At 37.3% G+C, this 17,034-nt stretch overlaps 2 protein-coding genes across 2 annotated transcripts in view; one reads left to right on the forward strand and one right to left on the reverse strand.

Moving 5' to 3' along the window:
• LATS1 (large tumor suppressor kinase 1) overlaps positions 1-6,240 on the reverse strand; it is a 43,680-nt gene extending 37,440 nt beyond the window's left edge. The window contains exon 1 of the mRNA XM_051997925.1: positions 6,024-6,240. The gene's annotated coding sequence lies outside the window, so the exon portion shown is untranslated. The remainder of the gene's footprint in view (positions 1-6,023) is intronic.
• Positions 6,241-6,393: 153 nt separating this feature from the next.
• The window catches only part of PCMT1 (protein-L-isoaspartate (D-aspartate) O-methyltransferase), a 93,384-nt gene continuing 82,743 nt past the window's right edge, over positions 6,394-17,034 (forward strand). The window contains exon 1 of the mRNA XM_051997932.1: positions 6,394-6,599. Coding sequence (XP_051853892.1) covers positions 6,557-6,599 — 43 coding nt within the window. The 5' untranslated portion in view covers positions 6,394-6,556. The remainder of the gene's footprint in view (positions 6,600-17,034) is intronic.

Genomic DNA, 17,034 nt, shown 5'->3' on the forward strand with positions numbered 1-17,034 from the left:
AATCATTTCTGAAACCACTTCTTATGTTCTAGCCACTAGGTTAACGCTATATGTTCCTCTACCAGAGTCCCGTATCATTTCACCAATCCAGTCTGCCAAGCTTTGGTAACTCCTATCATTCACTACACACTATCTTTATTCCTATACAAATGCTGAAAAAAAGGGGAAAAAATTATGCACTATTCTGATTAGATCCACTATACATTTATGTTAAACAACCTCAACTAGATCCTTATTGCTAATGGACAATCTCACTATATCTCCTTCATGCATTCACTATCATGTTCTTCACAGCAGCCCTACTCTATTTATCTCTTCCCACTTCTCTCATGAGACCCCTGCTCCGCATATTTTAAAAATAATAAGGTAATGCTCCATGAGCTCCCTGCTTTCTTCTCTTCCGCATTCCATATGCCTTTTATCACTATTGTTTACCTTCACATGACGAAGGTCTTTTTATCAAAGCTAAGAAGATCCCAGTCCATCCTGTCTCCTAACAGACTGCCTGTTAGGCACTTTTTTAATAGCCTTTTATTTTTCAAAATACATGCAAAGATAGTTCTTACATTCACCTTTGCAAAACCTTGGGTTCCAAATTTTTTTCCCTCTCTCTCCACCTCCCCTAGACAGCAAGTAATCCAATATAGATTAAACATGTACAATTCTTCTAAACATATTTCCACATTTATTTTGCTGCACAAGAAAAATTAGATCAAAAGGGGAAAAATTAACAAAGAAAAAAACAAGTAAACAACAAAAAAAGATGAAAATATTATGTTGTGATCCACATTAGTTCCTAGTCCTTTCTCTGGATGCAAATGGCTCTTTGTACCACAAGTCTATTAGAATTGGCCTGAATCACCTCACTGCTGAAATGAGTCAAGTCCATCCTAGTTGATCATCACATAATCTTCTTGTTGCTTGTAAAATGTCACTTCGTTTTGTCTCTTCATTTAGCATCAGTTCATGTAAGTTCTCCAGACCTTTCTGAAATCATCCTGCTGATCATTTCTTATGGAACAATAATATTCTATTATATCCATAAAACATAATTTATTCAGTCATTCTCCAAGTGATGGGCATCTACTCAGTTTCTACTTTCTTGCCACTACAAAACATTTTTGCACAGGTCCTTTTATCTTTTTTATTATCTCTTTGGGATACAAAAGCCCACTAGAAACACTGTCAGATCAAAGGGTATGCACAATTTGATGGCCCTTTGGGCATAGTTCCAAATTGCTCCCCAGAATGGTTGGATCAGTTCACAATTCCACCAACAATGTATCAGTGTCCCAGTTTTTCCACATCCCCCTCCAACATTTATCATTATCTTTTCCTGTCATCTTAACCAATCTGAGAGCTGCTATCACTTATTTTCAATCTCTCCCTCTCCACTGGCTGCTTCCCTACTGCCCATAAATACATCCATATTTCTCCTGTCCTCAAAAAATCCTCATTTGATCCTTCTATCTCCTGCTAACTACCATCCTATCTCTCCTGCTCTTTGTGGTTAAACTTGAAAAGGCCATCATCTACAATAAGTACCCTCACTTTTTTTTTTTTTTAATTAACACCTTACAATCTAGCTGGAATTTATCATTCCATCAAAATTGCTCTCTCCAAAGTTACCATTAATAATCTCTTAATTGCCAAATCCAATGGTTGTTTCTCAGTTCTCATTCTCTTCTCTTTCTTCTACCTTTTACATTGTTGATCAACTCTCCTCCTTGACACTCTCTTTTTTGTGGTTTTTTTCTACCACCATTCTTTCCTGGTTTCCCTCCTATCTATCTAACCACTTTTTTGTTTTCTTTACTGGATCCTCATCCTCATTACACTCCCTAAACCAAGTGTCCCATGAGGTTCTATTTTAGGCCCTCTTCTGTTTTTTCATTATACTGTTTTATTTGGTAATTTCATCAGCATTAATGGATTTAATTACTATCTCTATGGCTGATGATTCTCAAATCTACCCAGCCTGCCTCATTCTCTCTATTGATTTCTAATCTTCAATTGACATTCAGTTATGATGAACTGGATGCCAAGCAGACATCTTAACACATCCAACACTAAATATCTTTCCCTTTTCCTAACTTCCTTATTACTGTGGAGGACAACACTATCTTTTAAAGTCACCCAGGATGCCGCATAGTTCTCATCACTGATTCCTCATTATCTCTCACTCTCTATCTCCAATCTATTGCCAAGAGAGCTGTTGATGTCACTTTTACATCTCTCCAAAACTCTTCCTTCTCCTCCTTTGACATTGCCACTACTTTGTAGATGCTTACCACCTCACAACTGGACTAATGCAATGGTTTGATGGTCTGCCTCCCCCAAAGCTCTCTCCTATCCTCTCCATCCCTCATTCAGCCACTAAAGTAAATCAATGATTTTGTCAACCTCTACTGAAAAAACTATTATCACCTCCAGGATTAAATATTAAATGCTCTGTTTAGCATTCAAAGCCCTTCATAAATTAGTCCCCTTCTACATTAAAATTTTCTTATCCCTTACTCCCTATTATGTACTTTTTGATTCAATGATGTCTGTAAAAAAAAAAAAAAAGGCAGTACATCTCTCAGCTCTGACTGTCCCCGTTTTTTTCATGTATAAAATGAAAATAATAACAACAACAATAAGGATTGTATGAAGGTTGTAGTTTTAAGAAAAACATCTTTATAAACCATAAAGCATTATATAAGATTATCACTAATGATAATTGAAAAAAAATCAATAGTATTGTCACAGATACTACACTACACAAAAATTTCTGAGAGCTATAGAAATCTATCTCAGGTTCTGTCAGGCTTTGTACTGAGCTTATTCTTAATTAAAACTTGAATGGCAAGTGTCTCAATTTCTTTTTAGGACAAAATCCTCACTCTCATCACCTGATCAGCCTACCTTTTCTTTCTATCATTCAATTCTTTGATTGTATTCTTTAAAGTTATCCTTCAGAATTCTTCTTTAGCAATATGTTGTTACCTGTTCATATCCATAATGCATCTTTCCTTTAAACTGTGTGATGTTCACCTTTAGTTTGTTTGATTTTTTTTCCCCCCAGAGGAAGTTATGATCATTCTTTTCAAAGAGACAAAAATCTTCATGGTGTAATTGTCTCAATTACAATATTACAATAGTCTATACATTACAAGTATTGTAATTCTTTTCATTCATTTTCAAATAACTGACTGGGTTTTAATTTTATTATGTTAGATATAAACAAAATCTCTAAAGACAAGCACAGATGAATCACTGTAAATTATTCTCATGCTGAAAACAAAATAGGATTGCCATTTCTATTAAGACTCTAACTAAACATATTTCTATATTTAAAAAAAATTCTTAGTACTTAGGCTATCTAAAGTAGGTATATAATCGGCTAGCTAAGTAATCAAAGCTGACATTGCTACAAAAATATAATCATAAAATATTAGAGCTAGAAGAAAAGTCATGGGTAAGTTAAACCCACAAAAGAATCCAAAAATCCCACATACACATGTGGTCGAAGCTTGTCCATGGGATTTTGAACAATGGCAAGACATGTTCAATCAACATTCACCCATCAGAAAGAATGCGCCTTACCCAGCATGTGCCATGACCTAGTTTCCTACAGTAGTGGCTGATCTGAGGAGTACAATGCCACTTCCTTTACTGTTAAGTCACTAAAATTCCTTCATTGCCTTAGGGAGTCAGGCAACCCATTTACCTGTCAAATTTTTAAAGGAAAAAACAACCCTGCTTACAGATAGAAATTACAAATGTGGGCATTTTAGTATGAAGTAAGTATTCAAACTACAACTTCTTTTCTTCTACTTTTCCATGAAAGTGAAAAATGTTTGGAAATCTATCTTTTAGTTCAAAAACACCCTACTAAAATGAATAATTTTGGAGATTTGATCACCTTTCGTAATCTCATCAAAACATACAAATCAAATATTAATCTGCTAAATTTTACAAAGATGGCATTTTTTGATAACTGGGGACCTTAAACTGGGGATATCAAATAAAATTAGCAAAGTTATTAGAGCAAAAATCAATCAGATTGACTAGGATAGTCTTCAGCACTAATCTAATAAAAGAAAAAGGAAGTAAGCTGGGGAACTATTATGATCCTGAGATACTCAAGAATTTAAAAAAAGGTTATAACCAGATCTTATTTACTCTGCTCTTTACTAAAGAAGGTATTAGGTAGACACACATTCCCAAATGTCCTTTACAAAATCATGCCTGAATTAAAGGAGTAGGAGTTTTTAGGGAGGTGAATTTCAGCTCAAAATAAAGAAATGTTTAACAATTAGAGCTGTTCATCAATAAAACTGGCTAGTATGACAAGTCTATATAAAAAAAATAAAAAGTAACAATGTACTCTCTGGTGTACAAGTCCCCTTTCCTCACAAAACTCTCTTAAGTTATATTTTTATTTGCACTTCACAAACAAGAGAAACTTAAATTTACATTAGTGAAATAATTTGTCCATGTTCTCATAGCGAATTATAAAATTAGGAATAACGTTTAGGATTCTAATTCCCAAGTCCCATATTCTTTATACTACACTCCCTCCTCACTCAAAGTGTTCAAACGGAGCCTGGACTGACCACCTAAAAAGGAATGCAAAAGAGCAAAAGTTTTTAATCTCGTTTGTATCATAGATCCTTTTGGTAGTGTAGTGATACCTACAGACCCTTCTCAAAAAAATATTTTTAAATGCACAAAGTAAAAAATATATATAAAAAAAACCCAAACACACTGAGAATATAGCTAACAAAACATTACAAAAAAAATTTTATAGTCCTTAGGAGAAGAACTTGCCAGAGGATTCTTGCACAGGGTACAAACTGAATTTTACAATTCATTCGAGTTCTGAAAATCTGGAAGAACTACCAATTTCCACAGAAACTTTATTGCATGGACTATTTCAGGTTCACATGTATACAAAAAGTCATAATGAATGTATGTTAAAATTTATATTCTATTTTATTCCTTTTTAGATGGGAACCCCAAAAGAAATATTTATTGTGTCCCTAACTGGAAAAGCCAATAGAAAAGGATGACGTAATGTTACTGTAATTGTACTTCTACTGAAATGTAGTCTTTTATATCTAAGAGGAAAAGAGGATTATCCAATATTCTTTTAACCCTCCTTCCTTCGCCTTTTTATTCAGTTGCTTTAATCTTTACCATCAGTTCCCAGATGTTAAAAGTAACCCAACATTACAGAAGTTTTCACGATATTATTTGTAACTCAACATTATAGAACTTTCAAAAAGTTCCACCCAAATAGACTTTCAAGGATTCTTTAATGTGAAGAAAGTGTTTTTAAGGTGAGGAGGTTCTTAGGCTACCATTTCCAATACGAAATACTTCCTAAAAGACAGAAGGGAAAATTACACTGGGTGTAGTACACTTTGTGATAGGGAGGAGCAATTCATAAAGTTCAAAATATTATTTATTGGAGCCCGGGGGAGGGATGAGAGAATTCTTGGTGGTATCCCAGGCACATGAGCTTTAGAGATTCTTATCAAGGGAGCTTTCCTGGGGGAAGGTCCTAGATGGCTATCACGAGGCGATAACGGGACTCAGACCAGATGCCGAAGATGCTCCAGGAAGATGCACTGAGTCAGTCTCTCAGAGGTCCCGGGGCCCCAAGCACGAAGAGATGGGCAGTCTCCCGTCACTACTGTTCTCTGCCAGGATCCAGGGGACGGTTCTGCGTGAGTCCGTCTTCCCGGCCTCTCCTTAGCCTCGGACCCAGAGGCCTCCTTCAGGCACCGAGCTAGACTCAAATTCACATCTTCCTTCACATTCACATTTCACATCACAGCTTGAGTCAATGTAACCCGGCCAAGCCAGGCCCGAGCCGGGTAGCCTTACCCATACCCTCCCGCCGGCGGCTGTGGCCCCTGGACCCCCGCCAGCCTCGATGGGCGTGGGCCGCCGCAGCCACCGCCCCGCCGGCCTGGGCCTCAGGCGGAGGAAAAAGCAGGCCCCACCCGCGCGGCCAGCCCCGCTGGACCTACCTGCAGAGAAGCGGGACTCCAAGGTGGTGATGTCCACGGGCTGGAGGCCCGCTCGGGCTGAGGTTCGAACCCGTGCCGGGACCCTCAGGGTCCGAATTGCGCAGGGACCGGGAGCAGAAGGGGCGCCGCCGGCCAACGCGGCAGGTAGCGGGGTGAGGGAGGGGCCCCGAGGACCGGACTCTCCCCTCAGCGCCGGGCCGCCACCGGCGCCGCCGCCATTTTGTCTTCCGCTCCGTGTCGCCGCCGCCGCTGCTGCGGCCGCACTCCGCTCCAGGTTTCCCGGATGTGGGCATTTCCCGGCGTCGCTTGCGCGCGGCGTGGAGGGGGCGGAGAGGGGGGGGGGGAAGAAGAAGGGTTAAGAGAAAAGAGGGCGGGGGCCCAAAGCACTTGGGGCTTTTCATGAACTCTTCTCTAGGCTCACTGTCCCTCTGCTCCCTAGGCGGGAATGGGGCTCAGCCGGCTATCGACCTTTTGGCCTTCTGGTCGCTCGCAGGGTGGAAAAAGGAGCCTGCCGCGCTCTCTTCTACGCTTCAATGCAGAGACAGGACTTTGACTGCCTCGCTCGGATTCTCGCAGGTGTGCTCCATTCCTCTGATTCCCCACTTCCCCACCTCCTGCTCGGGTCACTGTGAACATCTTTTTATTGAGCGGCAGCTAGGCGCCTCTTACCCCGCTAGGTGCTGCAACAGCACAAACGCCGAAGAAGACTTAGTCCGGTCTTGGAGTCAAGAAAGACTTGACACAAGAATGTCGCTTTGGAGGCGGTCTGATTAAGCCAATCATTTTTAAAATGAGGAAACAGCCCTTAACAAGTTGTCAATTTCCCCAGAGTAGCACAGCTCATAAGAGACAGAGCGGGGCAGAACCTGATGCCAAATCCAGAAGTTTGTTCCCCTGCATCACACTCGATGCCTCTCAAATGGTATTATTCGTTTTGATAGGAAAGTTGAATTCCGAATTAAAAAAAAAAATGACAAAAATCTTGCAAACGCCTAGAGCAAGTATTGATTGCATTGACCCACAAATAGATTTCAGAGATCTTTAAGTGCTAAGCGTAAAAATGGGAGAATGGGTTTTCAGGGAATGGAGACTAAAAGGGAGAATAGGGTACCAGAAATTACCCTGACAGTATAATAGATTTGGGGGAGAGCTAGAGTGGCTGCAGAGATAGCAGTAAAGAAGCAGCAGCTGTGTAGTCATACAGTAGCTGCAGGAGGAAGTCAAGAGTGTACACAAGATTTAAAGGGGAGAAGAGTGGGAGGATAAAAATGCTTCAGCAAAGAGAATCTGTGAAGATGCTAGGAACAACTACAGAAAAAGAAGGCATTGAGAAAGCACGCCTCTCTGTGAAGAGAGTGAATACGAGAAATCATTTAGCTGGAATAGAATGTTATTTGAATATTATGAAACAAAAAAAAAAATGCTGTAAGTGTGCGCAAGGTGGGTAAGTTTTCTCTTTGTACTCACTGCTTGGTCCCAAAGAGCAAGAGAAAAGGTGTGGGGGGCGGGGGAGAGGGTATTATTCATAAGTGCATGAGAACACTTGTCAAAGAAACAGCCTGAGGAGGGGAGAGAAACAAATACTTGGATGCACAGTACCGTCAAGAAGTGTGTTTACAAAGGAGTGTAAAGGAAAAGAGAAAGTGAATTAGATGAGTCAGAAGAGGAACTGGATTTCTGTGCGAATAATCCTGGCAACTGTGACTTGAGGTAGACAGCTGAGCATGAAAGTGAAAGGGCATCCTGTAATGGGTCATCACTGTGCTCTAAGATTACCAAGATACTCCCTAGACATTAGTGATCATTATTTGACGTGGCAGAGTTTTGCCCTATGTGTTTGTGAAAGTGAGTATAGAATGGAGTGCAAATAAAGGAGAATGGACAGTTCTGTGATTGATTTGTAGGAATGACTGAGTGAGGATCCTTTAGTAGTTTGATGGGTGTTTTTGTCTAGCTTCGGATGCCTAGGTAGAATTTTCTACTAGCCTCGATCTTGGTTCATTAAAAGGTTCTTCTGCTTCAGGAATTAGGTTTAGACTAATGTACTTCATTGGTATTTTATGCCTGGAACTCGGTCCCAGTATCTTTCTTAGCAGTGATTCTGCATTTAAAGAACAATGAAGAGAGCTTTATCAAAAGAACTATTCAATCCATTTTTGGTTTTTAATGGCAGTGAATCCAGAACTTTGGCAAATGATTAAGATTAATTCAAGTACCATAACAGATTGGGATTTGCTGCTTGAGAAGGTACAGGGGATTAGGTGTCAGTGACATGTGTGAGAGGGGGTTGGCCTCCGCTGGCCTTCACCATGTGTAGTGATTTCAGAATTGCGGAGCTGCTGTTATAAAGCCTGGCCTTATTCATTTTGTATTGTCTACATATCCCGTAGATGTTCCTGAGGTTCTTGGAGTTTCTCCACAGTAAATTTGGAGAGTATAGGACACAAAAGGGAACCAAACACAGAACAAAAGTGACAATCAATTTGAATGAGAATATCTTAATAATCAGTCACTTCTTTGGTTATTTTGCACTGCTCACTCAACATTGCATTTTTCTCCACTAAAACTTCAATCAGCTCTCCCAAGCTTTTCTTTTTCTTGTATATATTTTTTCTCAAATTAAAAAGTTCCATCAGTTTCAGTACAGATGAGAAGTTGGGGAGAGAGCAAGGCAAGAGATAAATTTAAATGAATATTCTATATGTTTAACTCAGCAAAGATGCAAGCTTTCAAAATTATTTGTCCCAAAGAGCATAATGAAAACAACAGAGCACTTGAGTGCTCACTAAACTCTGTTGACTGGACCTAAATAAACACAGGCATCTCTGAAGGATTTGGCAAAGAATTAAATTACCTTACCACTTTCAGTTCTTAAAGTAGACATAGGTTCATCTATTATGAAACCAGTTTGAAATGCTGGCAAAGGAGCATAATTGTGCATGCAGCAAGATGAATTGAGTCGAAAAACATTTGGTATTGGCTAAGAAAGAATTGGTGAATCAGTGAAATAGTTTAGATACACATGACATAATCAATGACTATAGTAATCTATTTACTATCTGATAAGCTTCCAAACTCTTAACTTCTGGGATAAAAACTCACTATTTCACAAAAATTTCTGGGAAAACTGGAAAATACTATCAGAAACTTAGCATAGACCTACATCTCATACCCCATACCAAAATAAGGTCAAAATAGGTATATGATTTGGGCATAAGTATAGTAGGAGAATAAGGAATAGTTTACATATTCTTTTGGAGAAGGGAGGAATTTATGACCAAACAAAAACGAGAGAACATTATGAAATGAAAAATGGACAACTTTAATTACATTAAATTAAAAAGGTTTTGCACAAACAAAACTAACACATACAAGATTAAAAGGGAAGTACGAGGCTGAGAAAAAAAATTATAGCCAGTGTTTCTGATAAAGATCTCATTTCTAAAATATATAAAGAACTGTATCAAATTTATTATACTTAAAAGCCATTCCCCAATTGAGAAATGGTCAAAGGATATGAACAATTTTCAGATGATGAAATTAAAGCCATCCATGTTCACAGAAAAAATGCTCTCAATCACTATTGATTAGAAATGCCAATTAAAACAACTTTGAGGTACTTCACATCTCGCAGATTGGTTTAAAATGACAGGAAAAGATAATAAATGTTAGAGAGGATGTGGGAAAATTGGGACAATAATGCATTATTGGTTGAGTTGTGAAATGATTCTACCATTCTGGAGAACAATTTGGAACTACACCCACAGGGCTATAAAACTGTGCATATCTTTTGATCCAGCAGTGCCACTAAGGCCAGCAGAGCTTTAGGATCTGAATCCTAAGAAAATCATAAAAGAACCCATAGGTGCAAAAATGTTTGTAGCAGCACTCTTTGTGGTGGCAAAGAATTGGAAAATAAGAAGATGCTCATCAATTGGGAATGGCTAAATGTTATAGTATATGAAAGTAATGGAATATTCTATAAAAAATGATTAACAAGCTGATTTTAGAAAGGTCTAAAAAGTTTGGCAAAAAGCAGAACCAGGAATATATTATACACAATAACAGCAAGAATATGTGATAATCAACTACGAAAGACTTGGTTCTCAGTGGTTCAATGAATATGCTATGTTCACTTTTTTCCCCCCGGCTTTTTTTTCTCTTGTGGCTTTTCCTTTTCTAATTTTTCTCTCTCAACATGATTCATGTGTATTTTAAAAAATAATGTATATGTATAACCAGAAAAAATAAAACTGTTATTTAAAAAAAAAAAAGATGAACTGAATCACTCTAGCAGGTAGAGCCATCTAAGTATGCATTCACCATGGACCTAAAATGGCAAAGTGGCAGTTCAAGTTCTGTAGACAGGAGTTGTTGAAGGTATGGGATGATATAAAATGAGAAAAATTATGTTAGTATCAAATTATCACAGAAATACAAAAGAAAAATCAAACTTAACAGACCACATCAAAGTGAATGTTAGGGAACCAAGTATCCACTTCAGCTAATGCAAGTTGGTACAGAGGATTTTCTGATTCTTTGAGGTCTGTGTCAATGTAGACAGCTACTCCTTCAGGTTATTATTAATAACACTTGGATTTTATACTTGGTAAATACATCCTTTTATTAGCCTTACATTTGTTTATGTTCTATACATTTATATACTTGTGTATGTGTGTACACACACACATACACACACACTTCTTGTCTCCCTCTTCTCACTCTAGTCTGAAAGCTTTGTAAACGGGGATTGTTTCACTTTGTATTTGTATCTCAGTGCTTGGAAAATGCTAAATACATAATATTTACTGGTCTCTACTGTTTATTCTAGATATAGAGTGTTATATAAGTTGTATAGAGTAGGGTTTTTTTACACTTTTTTCACTCTCAACCTCTTTTCAACCAAGAAATTTTTATGTGACTTTGGGTATGTATATATATAAAATAGGGATAAAATCAAAATATTATCAATATTAATTTAATAATTAACATTAATGTTATTTTCCAAAACACATGCATAGATAATTCTGTAACAGCCCTTGCAAAGGGCTTGTGTTCAGTTTCCTTCCTATTCCTCCCCCCCCCCCCCCCAATGGCAAGTAGTCCAGTATGTTAAACATGGTAGAAATGTTAAATCCAATATATGCATACATATTTATACAATTATATTGCTGTACAAGAAAAATCTAATCAAACCAGAAAAGAAAATGATAGAGAAAATAAAATGCAAGCAAACACAAGAGTGAGAATGTTATGTTGTGAATCACACTCAGTTCCCACAGTGGTATAGATGGCTTTTTTAATCACAAGACCATTGGAACTGGTCTGAATCATTTCGTTGTTTTTGTTTGTTTGTTTTAGATTGATAAAAGAGGTTTATTATGGGGTTTGGAAGTAAGGTTAAAGTATAGTTAAGGAAATAGGTAAAGGTAGGAATAAGAAGAGCACTGGACACAGAGTTCCAATGGACAGAGGGTCCTGACATGCCAGGCGTAAGACTGGAACCTCTGCAAAGAGGAGATCCCAGCTTGGCCCCTTTTATAATGGGAAATTTAACTAGGGGGCCTGTGGGTGTAACCCCAAGCTGGCTCAGATCTGGTGGGGCTGGAACAGGTCCGGATCTTCTATTGGAATTCAAAGGGACCAGGTGAATCATCTCATTATTGAAGAGAACCACGTCCATCAGAATGGGTCATCCTAAAATATTGCTGTTGCCATGGTCAATGACCTTACAGTTCTGCTCATTTCACTTAGCAGCAGTTCATGTAGGTTTCTCCAGGGCTCTCTGAAATCATTCTGCTCACCTATAGAACAATAATATTCCATAGCATTCATATACTATAACTTATTCAACCATTCTCTAACTAATGGGCATCCACGCAGCTTCCAGTTTCTTGCCACTACAAAAAGGGATGCCACGAACATTTTTGCAGATGTGGGTCCCTTTCCCTCCCGTAACATCTCTTTGGAACATAAGCTCAATAGAAATACTCACAGCCCACAATTTAAAAAGCTTTGCTTCTCTGTTCATTTGGATGCATGGTGAAATCCAGGACAAAAATATTCTTCATTTATTTGCTCTTTCTGTGTAGATGGACAGGCCAAATTCTGGGTCATTACAAATCACTTCCAGGAAGCATCTTAGATCCTGATGCGATCTCAACATAATATTACTCTCAAATAAAATCATTTGTAGTATCTCACCATTCATAGAGAGAGTCCCTCTCTGAATTAATTCTGCACTGCTTTTCCTCTATCACAGGAGTAACTTTTGGCAAACCTCCATTTCCATTTTATGTCCTGTTGGTTTATTGTCAGTCATTTGACAATGTAATTTATTATATCTACAAAGGAATTTTGAATTATCTTATATATGAATGTTATGTGTTTAAGATGTGATTATTTTTACTGAGTCAAATGCTTTTTTTAATAAGCAAAATGAAATCATATTTGCTACATATTTTAGTCAATTATGAAATATTAGAGATGTAGTCCACTATTAAATATATCTAAAAATCTCATTAAAGATGGCTTCAATTTGTGTATATATAATTCTCATAAATGTTTCAGATGGGAAAATAAGCATTCAGGTTTGTAGTTAGTGAATTCATTTGGTCACCTTTTTTAGTTATAAACAAGATTTTGAGATTTTTTTTCCCCTTATTTTTGGGATCCTTTTTTCCTTTGATGTTTTCAGTGTTGTATCACTTTCAGCAGGGAGGTGATATGTACTTGATCCTCTCTATATATTTGATCTGAATCAGTTACTTTTCTCAATTTTTTAAAGATCCGTTTCTTTTTCTCTAAGCATTTCAAGTACTATGTTATTGGAGTCTAAGTGTGATGAAAACAGTTTATTGAAACGATTTTTGCAAATCTTTTCCATTTTTTGTGTTTGTAGCACTTTTCTACTTCATCCTTGGGGTGTTTTTGTTTGTGAAGCTTTATTTGGCTGCCAAAGGCAATAGGCAATTCATCATAAAACTCTTATGAAAGCCAGGCATGGTAGCACATACCTGTAATACTAGCTACCAGAGAGGTTAAGGCTGGTGGATCTCTTGAGCTTAGGAGCTGGGAACTACAGTGGGCCAAATTAGATATCTACACTAAGTTTAGGATCAATGTGCTAGTCTTTGGGAAGAAGAGCAAGAAGTTTGCACAAAATGGAACAGGTCAGACCTTCTATCCTGAACTAGATCTATAAATAGCCCTCATACTTTGAGATTGGGAGACCAAATTGTTTGCTATTTTATTTTTAATTAAAAAAAATTATAATCGACAATTAGTAGCAGTACTAATAGGAGAGGATAAAACAGTCAAAGAATATTGAAGGAAAATAACAGTTGAATAAATCTCATTTCTTTCTAGTATCTATTATCCGTACCCATTCTGAACAAAAATCCTACCTTTTTTGTCTTTACCTTCATATATAATTCCTTTCTTATGAAGAGAGAGCAATTTAGCCTCACTCTTCATATTGTTGATGCTATATTCCCATAATCATTTCCACTTCTTTAAGTTTTTACCTCTCTACTGGTCCATTTGCTGTATTTACAAACATGTTCAGGTCTCTCCCTTTCTTAAAAAAACAAAAACAAAAACGTCATTCAATCCGCTTTCCCAAACTCCCAGAAAAAGCTGTTACTACCACTTTAATTTACTTCTTGGGCTCTTGAAATCTGACTTCATTACTCAATTAAAACTATTCTCCTTAAAGTTATCAGTGATTTCTAATTAACCAATCCTAACAGTTCTTGCTCATTCTTCATCCTGTCTGCAGCATTTAGCACTATTGGCCCTTCTCTTCCCTTGGATATTTATTCCTTTCAAGTTTTCAGGACACTATTCTGTTTCTCTTTTGTCTCTTCTCACTTCTTGCTAGGTGATTAGCCTCTTAATTGTTCTCCCAGTTTCAAGTGTCTTCCCTTTCCAATGCATCCTCCATGCACCTGCCAAAGTGATTTTTCTGAAGCACAGATCCATGTTTGTCTACTGCTCAATAAATTAAAGTCGCTTATTACCATAAGAATCAAATACAAACTCCTTCCATTTGTCTTTCATCTCCTGTGCTCATCTCCTTTTTATCAAGTTCCCTGTAGGTGTACAATAATTTTCTTTCTTTACATTGTTCATAGTTCTAAAGAAAACTTCATCAGAATAATTGTCATTTTTGAAGCTTTTTCTTAGTCTTGGGGTGACTTCCCCTGTATAATTTTAAACTATAATATCCCTCCTATTTTTCTTTGAACTCTGAAATTTGATCTTCCAAAAGCTCAAGTAAATATCTGACTAAATCTATTTCCTCTCTATTATAAATTCTGTGATGGAATAGTCATCTCTCCATCCCTCCTATTTCCCTTTCACTCCTCCCCACCACCCCTCTTTTGGTCACAAGTTCAAAACAGCAATACTCCTTATTTTCCACATTTTAAAAATGAAACTATCAAAAAGGCAACTGAAACATTTATCAGCTGTTTTACTTTTAGTTTTAATAAATGCCTATAAAATTGAAATCCTTAATCACGATTTCAAAATCAACATTTCATACACAGAACTTATCTTCCACTACCAAACTTACCTTTCATCCTTAATTCCTTATTTGAGGATATCACTGTTCTTCAACAAACTAGGTACATAATTTGTCATCCTTGACTGTTCCCTCTCCTTTACCTTCCTATCTACTCAGATGCCAAGCCTTGTCAATTATTGCTCCAGCTCTTGTGTCTGAGATTCATTACTTATGTAGCCACTAGAAGAACAGCAAATGCTTTGGTTGCAGGCTCCTGAAATTTGGGTGGAAGTGAACCCATATTGTACCTTATCCTTTTGTTTTAAGAGGGTCTACATTTAAGTGGAAATGGTGGCCCAAGTGCTGCACTTGTAAATGCATTCTATTATTATTGCTATTATCATTGACTATTATATTTGTTCATTGGACAAGGAAATTTTTTACTGACTCAAGTTTCTTGTCTTTTTTGTTCTTATAACAACTGATTTACATAGTTTAAATTTCTTAGCACTTATTTACTTTGCACTCATGGCACTTGGTTGTTATTATGGTTGAGCCACAGGGCTGTAGCCAAGCTTGCTACCCAGCCCGTGGTACCACTCTCTTGTGGGTAGCTTCTCCCCAGTAAAGGCAGTAGAGCACAGGACTGTCAGGTGGGAGCCCATGGTGCTGAAGGTTGCATGCTTCTGCAGAAAAATGGGCAAGGCCCTTCCTGCAGTATGATGTAGCTGCAGCATAGAGTCCCTCCCAGCTGCCAAACAGTAGTACTGGAAGGGCACAGAGTAGTTGGTGAATTTAGCAGGAAGAGAAATAGCAGGAGCAGCAGTGGCAATGGTGATGTGAGCAGCAATAGCCAGAGCACAGATGAAGGTGGTGGGGCCCCAGGACTCTTGGCAACCTCAGGGGCCATCCCATAGCTTCCCTCTCCACATCCATTCCTCTCCAGGAAGCCTGGATGATGTGGGGTCAAGGGAGAGTATAAAGGTGTCAGTTCCCCTCTGGAAGTGAATTGGGTCAAGGAAGGGAGGAATCCAGCTGGGTTAGGCTGGTTTATTTCTTTGCCGCTGGAAGGCCCCACTTGCCCCTTTGAGGAATTGGGTAGGGAAAAAATAGTTAGACTAAGATGTACTCTTTATGGAAAAATTTGTTCGGTACTCACTCATCATTTTGCCCAGTTGTCGTGCCTCTGGAATTAACTAATAATGAACTTTGAGGTACCATTATACCCTTTTTTATGTACTCTTAAATTCTTAATTTTTCTGAAGAAGGTATTCATGATAGGTATGCTATGCCTCTTTAGGTCTCTATAGCCTACAATCACCTGGGTTTTTAAACTATTAAACTTTATTTTTCAACTTATTTTTCATTTAATTCCTCTATGTTCAATTCTGCCTTAATTACTAAGTATCAAAATGCATATAGAATTCATATGGACAGTTTTAACCCGTTCAAGAAATCTGTCTACTTTCTTAGCCTCTGCAACAATTGTGGCATAAGATGAAATTACTTTGTTATAATTTTGCACTTTTCACAGGCACTACAAGACAACCACATCCATACAGCCTGTGAAATTTTCTTGTTGCCAAATCAATTTATATAAGGACCTCATAATATAATTTCCTCTAAATTTTTTTTTATTTACTAATACAGTGCTATTTCAATAAGTCACTAAGTAAAAGTAACTTCTTTTTCCTTTCACATGAAAAATAAAGTATCAAGTTTATTATTAAAACTACACATAATTTTGGAACTTTGCATAGTTTAGTTTTGTAACAATCAGTCTCTCATTTCTATAGTTGTGTGGCTGTTATTTCATCTCTGCCCTAATATTCTTATTTTTGAAATGTTAATAATAATGATGATGATGATGATGACTGCCAGGATATCTATGTAACACATCATAGTTTGCAAAGTACATTACTTGTTATCTCATTTGATCCTCAACAACAACCCTATAAGGTAGGTGGCTAATATAAGGATGAGAACATCTGCCCCACTTACCTATGAAAATAGATGATTTTACATGAATACATGAAAGCATTTTGAAAAAATGTAAAACTCAATACAAATGCAGTTTTATTAATAATTAAGTTTGTAATGACATATACCTGAACACTTCACTAACATAGTAATGAAAAAAGCAGTCATGAAAAAGGTTCAAATTTTTAAAAGATATTTAAAAGATGCTCTAAGGCAAAATTTGGTTTTGTTCTGAAAAGATTGGCAGATTAATTATAAGAATCAGAAAACTTTTCATTTATGTACAAGTGCTAAAAATAAACCATTAAAAACTTCATAAATAATAAACTTCTGTGCAAATATACCCTACTATCATGCTTGACTGGTTTCATGCAAATATGATATTAGGTGAAGCAAAATTATAAATGGCAATTAGTTATACATAAATACTGAGGAGGTAGGATGATTGGAAAATATTTTTCTGTATGGCAAACTCTTCTCTGTTCTCTGGAATAAGAGTTAAAAGGAGATTTCACCTAATGT

The sequence above is a fragment of the Antechinus flavipes genome, chromosome 4 (genome assembly GCF_016432865.1).
Source record: "Antechinus flavipes isolate AdamAnt ecotype Samford, QLD, Australia chromosome 4, AdamAnt_v2, whole genome shotgun sequence".
Lineage (NCBI taxonomy): Eukaryota > Metazoa > Chordata > Mammalia > Dasyuromorphia > Dasyuridae > Antechinus > Antechinus flavipes.